This window comes from Castor canadensis, chromosome 7 (genome assembly GCF_047511655.1).
Source record: "Castor canadensis chromosome 7, mCasCan1.hap1v2, whole genome shotgun sequence".
In the NCBI taxonomy this organism is placed as follows: domain Eukaryota; kingdom Metazoa; phylum Chordata; class Mammalia; order Rodentia; family Castoridae; genus Castor; species Castor canadensis.
The window spans coordinates 119,739,465-119,757,041 of NC_133392.1; the positions used below are offsets into that span (position 1 = coordinate 119,739,465).

Genomic DNA, 17,577 nt, shown 5'->3' on the forward strand with positions numbered 1-17,577 from the left:
GCTGGTTTCTCTGCCTGGAGAGCCCTTCACTGTCTCTGAGATAATCCTGTGAGCTTCGTCTGGCCCCTCTGGCTCCCTTCCTCCATAGGAGGCTTCACACACTCACAAATAACTCTTCATTGGAAATAGCAGACACTCTTTTTTTTTTTTTTTTTTTTTTGCGGTACTGGGGTTTGAACTCAGGGCCTACAGCTTGAGCCACTCCACCAGCCCTTTTTATGTGATGGTTCTTTTTGCAATAGGGTCTCAAAAATTATTTGTCCAGGCTGGATTTGAACCACCATCCTCCTGATCTCTGCCTCCTGAGTAGCTAGGATTACAGGTGTGAGCCATCAGTACCTGGCAAACACAGACACTGTTGGTGAGGGGTTTCAGATGTCCCATTATTCATGGCTTTTGGCTCCCTCCATCCCTCTCCAACCATTTCTGGTTCCATGTCAAGTTCAGGGATAGGAAGAGCTTGGCTGCCCAGATGGGCCAGGCATTTAGCCTCCCAAGGCAAGGGTCTTGCTTCCACAAACTGCCTCCTCTTGCAACTACATTATCAGCTAGAAAGAGTTAGCACATACCTGTGTTCAGGGAAGTCTATGGGCTGGGTCTTGACTTCTGAGATTGGGGGAGTCCAGGAGAAAAAGAGAGGCTGGAGTCAGGGTGTCCACATTCCAACCCTAACCCTGCCCTCCACTAGATGCTGACCTGGCAAATCACCCTTTCTCTCCAAGCCTGTTTCCTCCCATGGAGACTGAGTGAAAGGCCTCCTGCTTTTTGACTCGTTGTGACAGTAAGATAACATTTGGTGAATGAGTGCCATCTACCATCTTCTGATCACACATCACTGGGCACTTGACGAAGCACATAATAGCTATTATAATTTCATCCACCATAAACCCAAGGAGTTGGTGTGATGACCTTCATTTTACAGATGAGGAAACCAAGGCTCACAGAAAAATAACATGGCAATAAGTAAGCCAGGTGTTATACACTCAGGTTTTTTTGATACCAAAGTTAGAACATTTAACCACCACCTAAGATCAGCCTTTGGTCCTAGTTCTGAGCCTGGCATGTTATAGGGATTTAACACAACTTTGTTCCATTTGTTTCCCTGACAGAGAAACTGAAATAACCATTCAGTGTGTAAATGCTCTATCCATCTTGCTCCCTATCTCACTCCAGAACAATGGCATCATGACCACCGTTTTCCAAATGAGGAAACTGAGGCTCAGAGAAAACACAGTTGGAGCTGGGATTGAATCAGGTCTTCTGCTGGACTCTCCATCCATGTTCCCATCACCATACCACACTGTCTCTCAGCTAGAGAGGACTGTCTACAGGATGGCATCTTTCTCTGGATTCCCCAAATACTGCTGCCTCACCTTCCAGGATCTGAAACTTCTCTGCCTGGGACAAAGGCCTTCATCTTTCCTCACTTCCATAGAGGAAACTGAGGTCCCTGACGCAGTGAATGGTGACTAGGGTCATATCAAGGCAATGTGTGGCTGCTCTCAGAAGCTTTTCCTGGGGAAGGTTATTGTGTGTGGGGGGGTGATCCTTTGGCCCTGGTCCTGCTCATCAAGGATGGGAACTGGGCAGAGGAAAACTGTGACTCAGAGCCAGCTTCTCTGGGGGTTGTCCACTGCCTGGTATAGGGTAGCATGGTGACAGGGAGGAGCATGGGGGCCACTCTCTGAGGGCTGCATCTGAAGGCTTGAAGGTAAGTTTCCTAAACTCACATCAATCTAGAAAACATTTATGGAAAAGAATGCCACAGATGGTTTCTTGTGTGTATGTGTGTGTGTGCGTGTGTGTGTAAGAGAGAGGCTAGCAGCAACAGAGGCAAGAGTGGTAAGAGGAGAGGGAGAGAATGAGAAAGACTGAGAAAAATAAGTAAGAGACAAAGAAAGAAAAGGAGAGAGAGAAGTAAGCGTCAAAAGATACACAAACAGACTATGAGGACCAGAGAGGACAGAGGAGTACAGGGAAAGGGAGAGGGAGAGACAGAGGGAGGGAAGGGAGAGACAGACCATAAATTCTGGTTGAATTCTGCCTTGTGCCATCCTAGGCACTGGGGATGCAAGAATGAACAAAAGAGGCAGAATCTCTGTCCTTGTTGGTCTTTCTAGTGAGAGAATCTGAGAGACCCAGAGACAACTTAAAACCAGAGAGAAGCCCACAGCAAGAGACAGAGAGGGACAGTGCAGTGCAGAGAGACCTGGAGGCAGAAATGGAGGAGGCAGAGATAGATAAACAGAGCAACACACAGCAAGACAGAAACCAAGAGCAGCAAGAAGGAGGAGACCCAGGAACAGGGGCAGAGGTACATTGTTCCAGATGTGAGGAGAGGCAGAGCCCAGTGGGTGTCACCTGGGGAAGCTCTTTTCTGGCAAGCCTGCCCTGTGCCACCCAGACTAGTGTCATGGGTGACCCACATCCTCTCATTCCCTCCTTCAATGTTCTTTGAGTCAGATCCCCCCAAGGCCTCAATGATCAGTAAGTGGGTCTTGGGTTCCAACGATATCAACTTTGGAGGAGGGAGGCCTTGGAGACTGTGGACTTTGCTGCAGGGGAGTTTCAGCCTGACCTGTCACTCCCAGAATCCATTTTTCTGAGCCCCCTTGCGGAGCTGGCAGGATCCTGCGGTATTCACCAAGCATCTGTTGATTTCAGGTGCTCTTACCTCAGCGGTAAACTGAGGCCCAAGATCAACAGGGAGGACGGCTGCCTTGCCTTCCAGGGTGGGATCAACCCCAGATAAAGGAATAGCACTGAAGTGGAAGTCAGTACCCTTTGGGCTAGATGGAGGGCGGAACGTGCTGTTAGGGTCCTGCAGTCCCTGAAATTCTGTTGTCTAAGAGTCACGTGAGATTTAAGTTTTGGAAGAGATCTGTGTTGGAAAGCTGGGACACTGACGTTTGCGATGTCTGTTTCCGTGGAAACAGGAATCAGAATCAGAGGAAGAGTCTGTGCGCTCTGCTCTGGGTGCCCCAGATAGTGAGGGTGAGAGGGCGCTGACTGGCACAGTGCTCCAACTGTGGTCTCTGGAGCCCTCAGCCCACCACAGACTGGCATGGGAAGGGCCAGAGCCCTGCAGGAGGCAGCTAGAAAGGACACCAGACTTTACAGAGCACTCTCTGAGTGTCCGGGGCTTCCCCCGCTTCCCCACCTGTTCATCTGTTTGGATAGGGTGACATGAAGGACTCCAGTGACAAAGCTGGCCTCCAGAACATTGATCCTTGGGGACAGAAGTCTTCTGTCAGGCCGTACCACAAAACATGGACCCTTCATCTATTCAACACACACGAAAGCCAGAAACTAGGCAGCGCAGAGGTGAATAGGAAACAGTTCTCTGCTTTCCTCAGCATCCGTGTGTGTCCACGGGTCCACACTATTCAAGTGCAGAAGCTGCAAGAAGTGCCTGGTCCTCTGTCCAGTCTCACTTTTCCCATGCCCCTCCTGTGCCACCCCCTGGGACCACTGAGGGGCTCTACCATGGTGGCTGTCCTTTGCCTCTGGGATGCTGCCCATACCTGGTTGGGCTGCCTGGGAAGTGCTTACTCCTCCTTCAAGCTGCAGTGCTGAGCCCTTCTGCATGGGACCGAGGGCAGCTGGAGGTACAGGCTGAGGGTCTTCAACTACGTACAGCTCCACCTTTCCCTCCCCCTCTTCTGCATCCCAATATCATCCTTTGCCTGTGTCCAGTACTGTCAGCCTCTCCCATCCTGGCTTCTGCTAACCGACATTTACACAGGTTCTAGTTTTTCCTGTCTTCAGCCCAACACAGCAATGCTCCTGCTGGAAGTTGACCTAACCATTTGGAGGAGTTGTCTACTCTGCTGCCCGCTTTGTCCCCCCTTCCACTCCCTCGCCACCAGGGCTGGCTTTTGCCACCATGGATCCCCCAAAACTGCTCTCACAGGGCCAATCTCGCCCTTCCCAGAGCACTTCTGAAAAGCCATCTTATGCTCTCTGTAGTTTGGTCATCTCCTTGAGTGCTATCTTCCCTGGACTCCACCCCTCTCCTGTCCCTGGTCCTTCTCAGCAGTCTTGCTGTCTCCATCACTGGCTCCATCTCCACCAGACTTGTTGGTGCTCATTGGAGCTGTCTCCAGCTTCTCCCTGGGAGGGTTCATCACCTCCCATTACAGTCTCGAGAAGGTCCTTTCCTCCATGTCCCCTTCCATGCCCCCCACCCACACCAGGTCCAGCTTAGCACCCTACACTGTGCCCATAGGAGCCTGTGAATGCCATTGCAACTGTGACCCTTGTCATGGCAGATCCTGAGCACTGATGGAGCTGTCTGTGTCCGTAGTCTGCAAAGTCTCAGGGAGAAGGAACAAAGGTTCTCCTGTTCACACCTCTGTCTAGCTATCCAGAGCAATCACTGGTAGGCCATGGTCTTCAGGGGGAGGCAGATGACAAAGGAGTTTGAACTTTATGCTGGGGAGCTTGGGCTTCATCTTGTATGACATGGGGAGTCACTGAAGTGTCTTGAGCAGGAGCATGACAGGGTCACATCTGTGCTTTGAACACATCCCTCTGGCTGCAAGGGAGGGCGAAAGAGAGGGGCAGAGATCAGTTGGGGGCTGTGCAGTGATCCAGGGTTGAATCACAGCAGTGAGAGGATGGGTGGGGGAGAGTGGACAGTACACGGCATGTTCACTAGATCCATGTCCACTAGAGCCAGCTGACTGACCTTGGCAACTTCCCTCCTGGGGTGAGGAAGAGGAGGAACAGAGCCTGATTCCCAGATTTCTGGCTAGGAGACTGGTAACACATACAGAAATGGAGATCCAGCTGGATACTGGTGGCTCATGCTTGAATCCTAGCTACTCAGGAGGCAAAGATCAGGAGGATCACTGTTCAAAGGCAGCCCAAGCAAAGAGTTCAGGAGACCCTATCTTGAAAAAACCCATCACAAAAATAGGGCTGGTGGAGACCTTGCGTTCAAACCCCAATACGGCAAAAATAGATAAATAAATAAAAGGTGATTCACTATAGGAATTAGATAGAGAGAAAAAAACGGGTCCAGTTCTGGACACATGGACTTCAGGGCTCCCTATGAACATCCAGTAGAAATGCTCCATAACTAAACAGATTTTGTTGTGGTACTAAGAAAAAAGACTGGGGCCCATGGCATGGATTCAGGCACCATTTTTGTTGAGGTTCAGGTGCCATGCCTGTGGGTGAACTTCCCAAAGACAGACAGAAGGGCTAGGGCAGAGAGTGACAGAAGCCCAGCTGTGGTAGACTTCATTACTGTCCTGCAATCTTCATTCCCTTTCCCAGCCACTGATGTTGGGCTTGGCTATGACATGGGAATGCTGTGAAGTTTACATGATTTGCCTGGCCTCTCTATTCCTTTTACTCTGGAAGGAACATGCCCCAAGCCGCCCTTGCCCTTGAGCCAAGAGACCTACAGGGGAGACTCAGAGCTGCACCCTGAAGCAGAGCTGCCCCCTAGTCTGCAGACCCATGAGTGAGAAATAAATGGCTTTTAGTATAAGCCAACTGAGATTTGGAGGTTGTGTGTTATGTAACATTGTATTAGCAATAGCTTGACTAATAAAATTTTAAGAGGAGGCTGGAGGAAAAGAACCCTTTAAAGAATTACAGGAAGAACAGACAGAATGAAAGGGAAAACCAGGAGAGGTAGACCCCAGGGCACTGTGGGAGGAAAGAGTTCTGAAGCATCAGATTTTGAGCTGAGACTGAGGTAGGTGTTCTGTACCATGCCTACAATTCTTCTCTCTTAAATGTTATGCTAGGGTCCTCTTCACTGCTCCCCGGGGCTAGAATCTAAATTCTAGATGTTGATGACTGCCCAGATGACATCTTCAGAACAGACTTCCCTCCAGGACTCCAGACTCATCCTCTGTCTGTCTCCTGGGTGCCTCCCCTGGGCATCTAATGGGCTTTCTGAAGTCTAAGCTGTTCCGGTCATACTCCGCCCGGTAGACCGGCTATCCTCCTGGGTTCCCTGGAGAGCATCAACATTACCCACGCCAGAACCCTGGGAATCCTCCATGAGCCCAGGAAATTCTCACGCGTCAGCCTCTCCCCACCCCCAGCCCCAGTGCCTCTCAGCACACCTGCCCCTGTGCTCTGTAACTGCCTCAGGCTTCCCTCCACCACTTTGGCCACAGGCGGTCCTTCCCAGCACTGAGCAGCCAACTCCTCTGGTTAAGCCACCTGGCCTGCATGCAGCAAGACAGAGACCAAACTTCTGAGCAAGCCTCAGTTGAACACATTAATTAAGTCCCTCTGTCTGAGTCCCTTTGTCTGAAACATATTCCTCCCTCCCTCTACTCCCCCTTAAACCTTCATCTCACATGGCCTCTTCCAGACAGCACTTCCTGCCCACCTCTCACTCTACCCCTGGGCTAGTATAGGTTTAGGTGGACCCCTCTTTGCATTTGTAGGTGCCCTCTTTGAACTCTATGACATCTCTCTCTCTCCTTTTTTTTTGGTGGGACTGGGGTTTGAACTCAAGACATTGTGCTTATGAAGCAGGTGCTGTACTGCTTGAGCCATACCTCCAATCCATTTCACCCTGGTTATTTTGGAGATGGAGTCTCATGAACTATTTGTCTGGGCTGGCCTTGAACCAGGATCCTCCTGATCTCAGCTTCTCAAATAGCTAGGATTATAGGTGTGAGCCCCCTGCTGCTATTCTCATACTGAACACCTCTTGTGTCCTGACTCTCACTCTGTACCCAGTTTTTCTTTTTTTAAATTACTGTGGTAGCTGAGAGAATCATGGTTCCTGGCCAGCCTGAGAGGGAGTGGAAGGGATGGAGGGAGAAGGGGTAAAAGCAAGGCTGTATCTCAAAAATAACCACAAGGGTTGGTGCCGGTGGCTCATGCTTATAATTCTAGCTACTCACGAGGCAGAGATCAGGAGAATCGTGGTTCAAAGCCAACAGCCAACCCTGGGCAAATAATTTGTCTTGAAAAAACCCATCACAAAAAGTGCTGATAGAGTGGCTCAAACCTGAGCTTCCAACTCTGGAACTGCAAAAAAGAAAGAAAGAAAGAAAGAAAAAAAAAAAACACCCACAGGGAAAAGGGCTGGTAGAGTGGTTCAAATGGTAGAGGTGCTTGCCTACCAAGCATGAAGCTGAAACCCCAGTATTGCCAAGAAAAAAAATGCAGTAAAAAATATAAAACACAAAACTTACTGTTTTAACCATTTTTGTGGTTTTATGGTAGTGAGTACATTCACATCATTGTGCAACCATCACCACTTCCATCTCCAGACGTTTTTGTCTTCTCAAATTGAAACTCTGTACTATTAAACAAGAACTCCAAATTCCCTCCTGCCCCACCCCAGGGTGTCTACTTTCTGAATTGACTGCTTCAGGTAACTTACAGGAATAGAAACATACAGTATTTATTCTTTGGGGTCTGGCTTATTTCATTTAGCACAATGCCTTCAAGGTTCATCTGTGTTGAAGAATGTGTCAGAATTGTCAAAATTGCTTTATTTTTTCTCTTTGAGACAGTGTCTCATTACGTAGCCTATACTGGTCTGGAACTTGCCATCCTTCAGCATCAGCCTCCTGAGTGCTGAGATTGCAAGTGTGCACCACTATGCCTGGCAGAATCGCCTTCCTTTTTTTTTTGCGGTACTGGGCTTTGAACTCAGGGCCTATACCCAGACCCACTCCACCAGCCCTTTTATGTGAAGGTTTTTTTTTTTTTCAAGATAGGGTCTCTCAAATGATTTGTCCAGCCTGGCTTCGAACTGCAGTTTTTCTGATCTTTGTCTCCTGAGTAGCTAGGATTACAGGCATGAGCCACCAGAGCCCAGATAGAGCCTTCTTCCTTTTAAAGCTGAATAACCTTGCATGGTATGCACACCATATTTTATTTATCCATTTATTTGTCAGTGGACATTTTGGGTTGTTTCCATCCCATTTGGCTTTCATGAATGTGCTATGAACACTGGTATGTAAATTTGAGTCCCTGCTTTCAATTTTTTTTTTTTTGTGGTGCTGGGGCTTGAACTTGGGGGCTACACCTTGAGCCCTTTTTTGTGTTAGGTATTTTCAAAATAGGGTCTTGTGAACTATTTGCCTGGGCTGGGTTTGAACTATGATCCTCTTGATCTCTGCTACCTGAGTACCTAGGATTACAGGTGTGAGCCACCAGCACCTAGCCCTGCTTTCTATTCTTTTGGTTAGCTACCTAGAAATAGAATGATGGGCCTTATGGTAATTGTATGATTCATTTTTTTGATGAATTCCATACTGTTTCTCACAGCAACTGTGCCATTTTAAATTCCTACTTTATATTCCTAATTTCTCCACATGCTTGCCAGCACTGTGATTTCCTGTTTTTGTTTGTTTTGCCTTGCTTTTTGGTACTCACCATCCTAGTAGCCTGCTGCAGCTCTGTTACCTGGCAGCCCCTCCCCGATGAAATCTTGTCTTTTGCCCTGGGGACTCTCTGATACCATGGAAAGAGATACTTCCAGAGCCCATGAGCATTTTGGTCTTGCCACAGGGACCAGCCATCCATAATTCCAGGGTTCCTTCTTATTGCAGACTCCCCTCCCCTGCCTGGAATCTTCCATCTCCCTTCCCCATCCTCCCCCCTCCCTTTTTTTTTTATAATTTTGGGGTTTGAACTCAGGGCTTTGTGCTTGCTAAGTAGGTGCTCTTCCACTTTAGCCACACCCCCAGTCCTTTTTGCTTTAGTTATTCAAATAGGGTCTTGTGTTTATGCTTAGGTTATGCTGGACCATGATCTTCCTATTTATGCTTTTCTTGTAGTTGGGATGACAGACATGTATTACCAAGCTCAGCTTTTATTGGTCTAGATGGGGGTCTCACAAACTTTTTGCTTGGGGCTGGTCTTGAGCCATGATTCTCCTGATCTGCACCTCCTGAGTAGCTAAGATTAGAGGGGTGAGACAACACTCACCTCCCCTTTGCATGCTCTATTACCACACTTACTTCCCTTAGAGTGCAAATGTAACCTCCTCAGAGAAGCCTTCCCTGACCACCAGCTCCCCTCACCAGATCAGCCCTGCTGTTGTTTGCGCTTGTGGCATTCTCTACCGATTGTTCCTGGCTCTTGGCACCGTCTGTAATGACTTAGGTATCTGTGTGCCTACTGAATTAATCCTGTCTCTTCTGCTGGGCTGTAAGCCCCACAAAGAAGGGTTCTCTAAGCATCTTGTTCTCTATTACACTCAGCACCTGCCACAATGGCCAGTCCATACTAGGTATTTTAGAAGGCTCTTGCTAAATGAAGTATTCTGTTCCAGAAAAAGAAAGAGTTCCTGTTCTAAAAGGTGAGGATAAAGTTCCAGAGCTTAAACCCTTATGAGGGAGGGCGGGAAGAAAAGAAATAAATAAACATATACTATGTCAGGTGGTGCTGGTTGCTATGGAGAGGAGCAGACCAGGAAGGGGGCAGGTGTCTTTCTCTAGAGGTTCTTTAGGAAAGGGCTGGTGATGCTGAACTGGAAGAAGTGAGGAGGGAGAAAAGACCCCAGGCAGAAGGGACTGAGCCAGCAAAGGCTGGAAGGTGAGTGTATACACCTAGCCTGATGGTCCTTGCGTGGCAAAGGGCATAGCTACTAAGGGACATGACGTGGGAACTGCAGCCAGATACCAAGACCCTACTGAAGGCCTTATGGAGGGTGAGGTACAGTGAGCAACTTGGAGGGAGGGAGCTGCAGCAAGTAGCAGGGTCCTCTTTCCAGCCAGCCACCAGGACAGAGCCTGGTCTTGATCTTCTTGGTCCTTGCCCATACTCCTGACTCAGGACTGACCACGTGTAGTAGGTGCTTTCTAGAAACCAAACCCATCCTGTACATTGCCTAAAACTTGTTTTGCTGACCTGGCTGAGCGTGCATGTGCATAAGTATCCATGAGAAGACATTTCACAGCACATTTGATTTTAAAGGTAAACCCACTTCCTTCTTCCTTAGTGCCTTTGCTAATCACCCAGGAGTAATCATCTTTATTAATTTGCAAACCATTTCCCCAGTTATGTTGCCGTTGAGCCCCCAAGCCACCTTCTGAAGGGGCTGCTCTCCACTGTCTAGGGAGGTCACAACTGTGGGCTCAGCCAGTGCTGGCTAATAGCCTGGGAGATGATTCCCTGCTATTTCCCCAGGTCATCTACTCCGCCTGCCTTTGCACACACAGGACACTGAGGTTCAGAGAAGGGTGTCACTTGCCAGTGAGGCAATGAAGACAGGCCTAGAGAGGCCAGGTTGTTGTGAGCAGATTTTACACTCTTCCTAGGGAGCCTCCGATGTCCTTGGAGGACTCCTGCCAAAACCAGGGCTGACCAGCCTTGGGCCTCCCTGGGGAGCAGCCCAAGATTTTCATCTTGCAATTCCAGGACTGTGGGCTGGGGGAGAGAGGGGGATGGGCTGGGTGCTCTGCTTCCATCCCAACAGCCTTGAGGAGAGGGAAGAGAAGGGGAGGAGGGGCAACCCTGCCTCCAGCAGCTGTGAGGAACACCGAAATAGAGCTGAGAACCAGGCAGAGGAAACAAGATCTCCTGGCATCCTTAGCAAGCACAGCCTCCTGGGTTGAGCCCATGGGCCTGAAGTTCCTCTCTTTTATCTGCCAACTTCTGGAGGACTGGTTCACTCCAGCCCGGTCCCAGGGCCCAAGATTTCTGGCAGCCAAAAGGAAGGAAGGGCCAGCCATTCTAGCCTGAGCTTGGAATTCACCTCTCCTTCCTCCCCACTCCCATAACTCCTACCTGTCCCTCAGTTTGTCATCTGCCCTGACCCTTTCACCATTGTTGCTGGGTACTGGAGGTCCCTTGGGGGATGACAGTAGTTCCCTAACCCCTAGGTGTTATGTTCCCATGGGGAGATGCATGGTGAACCACATTCATACAGTGGGTCAATGTTGATCAGGACAGGAAAGCACACCTGAGCAGCCTGGGAGCTGAGGGGGTCTGGGAAGACCCTTTGGAGGGGTGCTCACTGCCGTGCTGGAGTCTGGAAGTGTTAATGGGAGTTACTGGAAGAGACTTTGAGCAGAGAATTTCACAACAGTGTAATAGCTCCACAGGGTTAGGAGTTTTGTCTGGTTTATTACCCAGAGCTTAAGATAGGGCTTGGTACATAATAGGTGTTCAATAGACAGGTCCTAAAAGAAATAAAGGAAAAATATAGGGAGGGAGGAGAAAGTGGGGGCAATTTGAGTCTATGTGGATATGGGAAATGGCTTGGTCATTCCAGGATCTGAAAGTACAGTACTTCCAAGTGGGTGGGGCTGAGCCTAGGGAGTGGCTTTATCTAATTCTATTCTGGGTGGTGTCAGTTTCTTATCTCCCTCAGGGCCTAGAGCTACTTTGGGATGGGGTGATTTTTTTCCACCCTGGGTCCCCTGGGGCTTCTGGTGCCTACATGGAGTATCAGTGTGCACACAGTATGGAACCCTTGCTGGGTGCAGGAGACACACAGATGACTCAGACTTAGGTCCTGCCCTCCCATCTGGTGGGGGGAGACAGACAGCAAACAAGTGGCTACACAATGGGCAGGATGACTGGAGAGCACCTATGCAGGTTCAATCAAATGAGACTAAAGTGGAGATGACAGAGGGATGGGTTTGGCTCCAGGAGATAAACTGGGAGGTTTCAGGTGATGGCCAGAAGTAGAGGGCTTGCTGTCTTGAATGGCCAGAGAGGAGGGCTGGGGTAGGAGGCGTTCCAGACACCAAGCCCAAAGACAGTCCAGGGGAGGTGGGGACTGGGACCCAGCAGGGAAAGGTAGTTTGGGGCCTAAAAGGTCACCCAAGGGCGATTAGATGTATTTCTGTCTGACAGGGCTTTTGAAGTGTGTTGGCAGCAACATGCCTAATTGGGGCTGCTGAGTGTGGTCGTACTTTCAGGGAACTCCTCACCTCCCTTTTGGCCACAGGCAGGAGGGCTAAGACACCTCCCTGCTCTCTGTGCCTGAGTCTTCTATTTCCTTCACTTCCACCAAAGAATGCACCAAGCCACGTGTAGCCTCATTCTGTGCCAGACCACAGGGACAAGGTGCCTGACACATGGTCCTGTAACACCACCCCTCTCTTCATCTCACACATGTTCTGGAAGGAGGGGCCAGTCCTTTTGCAGGGGGTGGGGTAAGGGAGAAAAAAAGCAAGAAGGGGACTCTTGGTATGGCAGAACAAGCCATAGTGAAAGCTCTACCCGCCTGTGTCATCTGACTGGCCAGGGAATGGATGTGAAATGACTGTGGGTCTTCTGGGCCCTGGGCTGATAGGGCACCTCTAGCTGGGAGCCAGAAGGGTAGTGCTTTCCCTTTGCCAGGGCCCAAATAGTCCTTATAGTCTGCAGACCCTGCAGACACTTATGAGTCAGGCATCTTGTGAGTCAGTCTGTTGACAAGCCATCTCTGGCCATTCCTAGCCCATCAAAAATAGGAGGAAGTCCAGGGGAAGGGTATGAGCAGACTGATTTAATTAGTGTGAGCTCTAAGGTACCTTAAGTTAGCCCTATTAAATTAAACTGCCTAGGGAAAAAAATAACTGTAATTATTTCCTTCTCTTCCCTATCCTTGTATTTCAACTTGGGTCCAACTTCCATGCTTCTTCTGTCACTGACAAAACAACCTTTAAACTAGGGGTAGCACATAGACACCCCCAAAACTAGGTCTCAGTGTTTCAGGGAAACTCTGAGCTCTGGGTTCCAGCAGAGAGCAGAGGGAATCCAGAGGTGTCCACAGGGCCTGGCTGTATTCTAATTTAGGGAGGCTGTTGCACAGAGCAGAACATTATTCCAAAAATGCACCCAGATTCCCCTTCCTGAACCAATGCATATCCGTTTACTGCGGGGCATTTCTTTTAAAAGACCCTTTTCTCTCTTCCACAGAGCAAAATAAGCAAACTTTAATGTAAGAGAATTATTGTTTATTTTGTTGAAATCTAGTTCTGAGTTTCCCTACTTGAAACGTGTTTTCCCCAGGACACTGACCTATCCTTTAATTGTTTGGTGCGAGGCATGTTAGGGGGAGGGGCGTTACTTGTTTATTGGAACAGCGCAGTTAAAAAAAAAAAAAAAATCAACCTAGGCTAACAGTTTCAAGGCTCCCCTAAAGATGTATCCAAACAGACAGCCAATCAGCGCTTACACAGCTTTTTCTGCTTGACTCTTTTAAAGAGACAGTGCCGACAGTGTTTTATTACATTTAAAGAGAACAGCGCTCTAAAAGCAGTCTGAAAATGGGGAGAGTTCCCCAATTTCCCCAGTTTCTGGTCTTAAAGAGTCTCCAGTGAGGGGGACACAGCATGTTCTCGGGGGTTTTGGCGTGGGTAGAAAGGAGTCATCAGCAAATAGCTGGGTCACTCTGCCAGCCCCCCCCCATTTCCCATTGTACACCTGGGTCACTGACAATGGAAGCTTCCCCTCCCCCCACGCTCGACTTTTGTCCCCCCACACCCCAATTTAGCTTCATTTATTTGAAGTTTGCACATTTCTGAGGCGCGCACAGTCTTCGGGCGCCCAGGTGACGCCCCCCAACCCCAGAACGGCAACCTTTCTCATGAAGCAGCCAAGGGGTAACTTGTCAAGGCTAGCAAACGTTGGAAATTTGGGAGAAATCACCTCCCTCCTCTAAATCCAAGTCCCCCGTCCCCTCCTCCGGCTCTCCAAAGCACACTAAGGGCCATTTTCGCGCGGCTCCACTTTGGGGTTTTCCAAAGTATTTTAATGATCTAGTAAAGGAGCAGCCGCGCGCTTCGGCGCCGACTCCAGCCGCCCAGCTCAGCGTGGAGCCCGAGCCGGCGCTAGGAAGCCAAGCTGGGCGCAGGGAGGCCCGGGGCGGGGCGCGGGGCCGGGCCGAAGTCTGGGGAGGGGTCGGGGTCTGAGCCGGGGGGAGGGCGAGATAAGAGCTGGGCGGGCGCAGGCCGCGGGGGGCGGCGAGGCAGATAAGGGAAAGGGACGCGCAGGAGGGGAAGGGCGCTCCGCTTGGGGTCCGCGCCCCCTCCCTCGGACGCTGCCGCAGCGCCCCTGCCCCGGCGGTCCTCGCTGCTGGAGCGCTGGCCGAGGCCCCCACGCTGGAGCCGGAGCCCAGAGCGCCCCCGCCCCATCCCAGCGCCCGGGCTCGCCCCCTGCACCCCCGGCCAGCTTAGGAGCGGGCAGCGGCTCGCGGAGGCGGCGCAGCGGGACTGCTGCTGCCGCGCTGACAGGCGTCCCTCCCGGCCTCCGGGCCCGCCCCCGCGCGCCGATTGGCCGGGGCAGCCGTCCGTCGCGGGGCGTGGACGCCCGCCGCGCTCCTGCCCGGGCAGCCACGTTCGGTTGAGCTCCAAGTAGACCAGCGGCGCGGCGGCGGCGGCGGCAGCGGTGCCGGAGAAGCAGAGGGCGGCGCAGGCGGAGCCGGGCGGCGGGCGCGCTGGGAGCGAGCGAGCAAGCGAACGAGCGAGCGAGCGAGCGGCGGGCAGCCGAGCGGGCGGCGGCGCAGCGCAGGCCGAGCCGGCGCGGGAGGAGTTCCAGGGCGATGGGGCCGCGGCCGGGGCTGACGCTTTGACAGCTGGAAAGAGCGCGGAGCCAGCGCCGGGGGAGGGAGGGAGCGCGGCGAGCAGAGCGCGAGCGAGCGGGCGAGCGCTGGGAGGGAACCGGGAGCAGGGCAGCTCGGGAGACCGGACGGTAGCGGCGGCGGCGGCGACGGGGCTCGGCGCCCTCTTCTCTGCAAACCATGTTTGCCAAAGGCAAAGGCTCGGCGGTGCCCTCGGACGGGCAAGCTCGGGAAAAGTAAGCCTATTGCGAGTGGCGGCCGCGCGCTCCGGCCTGAGGGCGGCCGGTGGGAGGCAGGTGGGCGGGCGGGGGCCAGGGCTGCTCGCCCTCGGGCCCCCAGGGCCCCGCGCGCCTGCCGGGTCCTTTCCCCGCGGCGGCGGCGGCGGCGGCGTGGGAGAGCCCATTGTTGGGAGCCGGCGAAGGCTGGGGCACCAGGGAAGGGACGACGGGGGCAGCCGCGGGCGAGGGACACTTGGTGGCTGCGGGGTGGACAGGGTGCGGGGGCCCGTGGCGAGGGGTGGCGAGGTCCCGCAGCGAGCCGGTGCGCTCGCTCAAGCCGGGCGCTCGCCGCGGTGGCCGCACTTTGCCCACTGGGCGCGGGCAGGGGGCGCGTGGCTTCTGCAGCCCCGAAGGCTCCTTTTGTCCGCCCGCGGTGTGAGGAGTGCGTGTTGGGGGCTTTGTTCGGCCGGGAGCTCTCTCCCTTCTCTGCCTGCGGCCTCGCCGCCGGCCCTGTGCCCTCCGGGGCGCCGGACAGGGTAGGGAAGGCGGCGCCGGCTTGACCCCCAGGCTTGGGGGACAGTTGTTTGGGGGGAGGTAGTGAGGGCGGCGCTTTGCTGCCCTCTCCAGAGCGCTCCGAGCACCTGGATTAGGGTTGAGTCTGCTCGGACCCCAAAGCTGGGTGAGGGTGGAGAGCACGAGTGGGTCGGGACAGGAGGATGGGCTTCCGTGGCTTGCGAGTTTGAGAGACCTACGTGGGTTTGGCTCCAGTGCTGCTTGGAAGTTCTAGTTTGGGGCCCGCTCTCCAGTCCTTGAGGCTTAGGGCAGCGCTTTCCTTGTACCCACCCCGTAACTGTTTGCACCGGGGCCCTTACTGGGGTGACAGACCTTAACCTCTGCCAGCCGCCACAATAGGTCTGTGCAGACTGGGCTGGGAGCAGGCTGGCAAGGTCCGGAGTGAGCCCCAGTATGATCTGACCCTTCCCTCTCTTTCTGCCCCTGCCCACTTTCCAGGTTAGCTTTATACGTCTACGAATATTTACTGCACGTAGGAGCACAGAAATCTGCACAGACCTTCTTATCAGAGGTGAGTGGGGCTCCTCAGCATCCAGTTTCTTGACACCCCCCTCCTCCCCACTGTTCTTAGAGCCTTTGTTTTCAGGAGCAGCCACTGTGGCCACCATTTTGAATTTTTATCACCTTTTGGCATTTATTGTTAGTTGGTTCTCACAGCCTTTTGGCTCTGGGAAGCCCCCTCCCTCCAGCCCCTCCTCTCTGTCTCTCTAAGCTGCTTCTGCTCCCTCTTTTCCAGATACGATGGGAAAAAAACATCACGTTGGGAGAACCGCCTGGGTTTCTGCACTCGTGGTGGTGGTAAGTTTGTGTGATAGTTTTGTGTGTGTTTTGTTCTGAGCCCTGGGTCCAGGTGGACAAAGACAGGAGGCCTGGAACAGGGCACCCTGAGCAGGGCACCCAGATCAGAATTAGCCAAGGAGGAAAGGGCAGAAGATGCTGCCGCCTGAAGTTTTATCCTGGTGTTTCCACTACTGTGGAAAACTGACTAAACCTTGCTGTGCCAGGATTTAGAAACTCGTTACTTTTCCATCTCACTCTGGGGCACTAGGCAGGGACTTGGAAAAAACTAGAAGGGTTTTTGTCAATCCTGCATGCTGCTTTAATTAGAGAGGAGTGGGGGCAGGGCAGAGTAGAGGGGACACCAGGTCTGTTCAGGTTCTGCAATTGGCCTGTCCCTTCCTTTTTCTTCTGTAAACTCCAAATCTTGAGGACTTCTAGTAGGCTTGTTCCAGGGACACTGAGAAAAAAGCAAGAAAAGGCTGTGTGCACTTCCTGTAGAGACACTGATTCAAACTGACTGGACCCTCTTTTCCTCTGTGCTCCCTCCCCCACCCCCCAGCATCCCTGAAACCACAAAGCTTAGTTTTACCAAGAACTTTAACTGGTCAGAGTCAGCCTGGTAGGGTGCCTGCAGCTCTCCTTGGGGGCTCTCTCCTTATCTAGGACCCTCTCTCTTCTCTCCAGGCCTAACTAGTTGGGTTTGCAGCCTGCAGGAGGGAGGCTTAGGGTCCAAGGGAGTGAGTCGTCATGAGTGTGTGACCTGGCTGTATCGTGCGACTGATTGGTGCACTCTTTCACATCCTTTTGAAAAGGAAAAGAATGACAGTGTGGCTTTTGATACTTTTGGTAGGGTTCAGGGGAACGAAATGTCAGTGGTGTTTGGGATCTTAGCACGATTACCTGACCTCCTGCTCAGGTTACTGTTTCAAGTCTCTTTGAACAGCGGGAGGATGAAGTGTCTGTTCTAACTTGTGCAGAGAAAATGAGTTTTTAATTACTTCTGCCAACCTCCCAACTGCCAGGTTGGAGGCGTCTGGTGTGGCGCAAGGATTCCACCTGCAGAAGTGGGTGATAGGTGCCTGTGGCTGCTTTTGGAGGCGAGTGTGTGAGTAGGGTTGGCAGATCTGATCACCTTGTATCTTGCAGAAACTTGGGCTTCTGAGTCAAAGTTACTTAGAAAAATCTGGAAATTTAGAGTTTTGAAGCCCTTTCCCTTGTGGAGCAGTTGATCCAACATGAAGTTCTGAAGGCAGGAAGAACATTCCACAGCCCTGCTCTGTAGCCGGGCAAGTCCCCTGTTTTTCTGTCGCATCCTGAGTTGCCTGCAGCTTCTTTCTCCATCCTTGTGCTAGGAATGTGGGGTTGCTTGTGCTGGGTTCAGGCCATGGTGACTCTGAGTGGCACTGGTTTGGTTTACTAGAAGTTACCTCCTGCAATTTGACACTGAGTAAGTGTCCTGGGCTTTCTGGAGCTGGAGGAGGCACTGGAGCTAATCTGATAAGGGGCAGGCTGTAT

General features: G+C 52.0%; 1 protein-coding gene across 4 annotated transcripts in view; it reads left to right on the top strand.

Moving 5' to 3' along the window:
- Positions 1–14,441: 14,441 nt before the first annotated feature.
- Ssbp3 (single stranded DNA binding protein 3) overlaps positions 14,442–17,577 on the top strand; it is a 152,853-nt gene continuing 149,717 nt past the window's right edge. For all 4 annotated transcript variants that reach the window (XM_074080039.1, XM_074080040.1, XM_074080041.1 and 1 more), the window contains exons 1-3: positions 14,442–14,727; positions 15,721–15,793; positions 16,019–16,080. In XM_074080039.1, the coding sequence (XP_073936140.1) occupies positions 14,672–14,727; positions 15,721–15,793; positions 16,019–16,080 (191 nt within the window). In that variant the 5' untranslated portion in view covers positions 14,442–14,671. The remainder of the gene's footprint in view (positions 14,728–15,720; positions 15,794–16,018; positions 16,081–17,577) is intronic.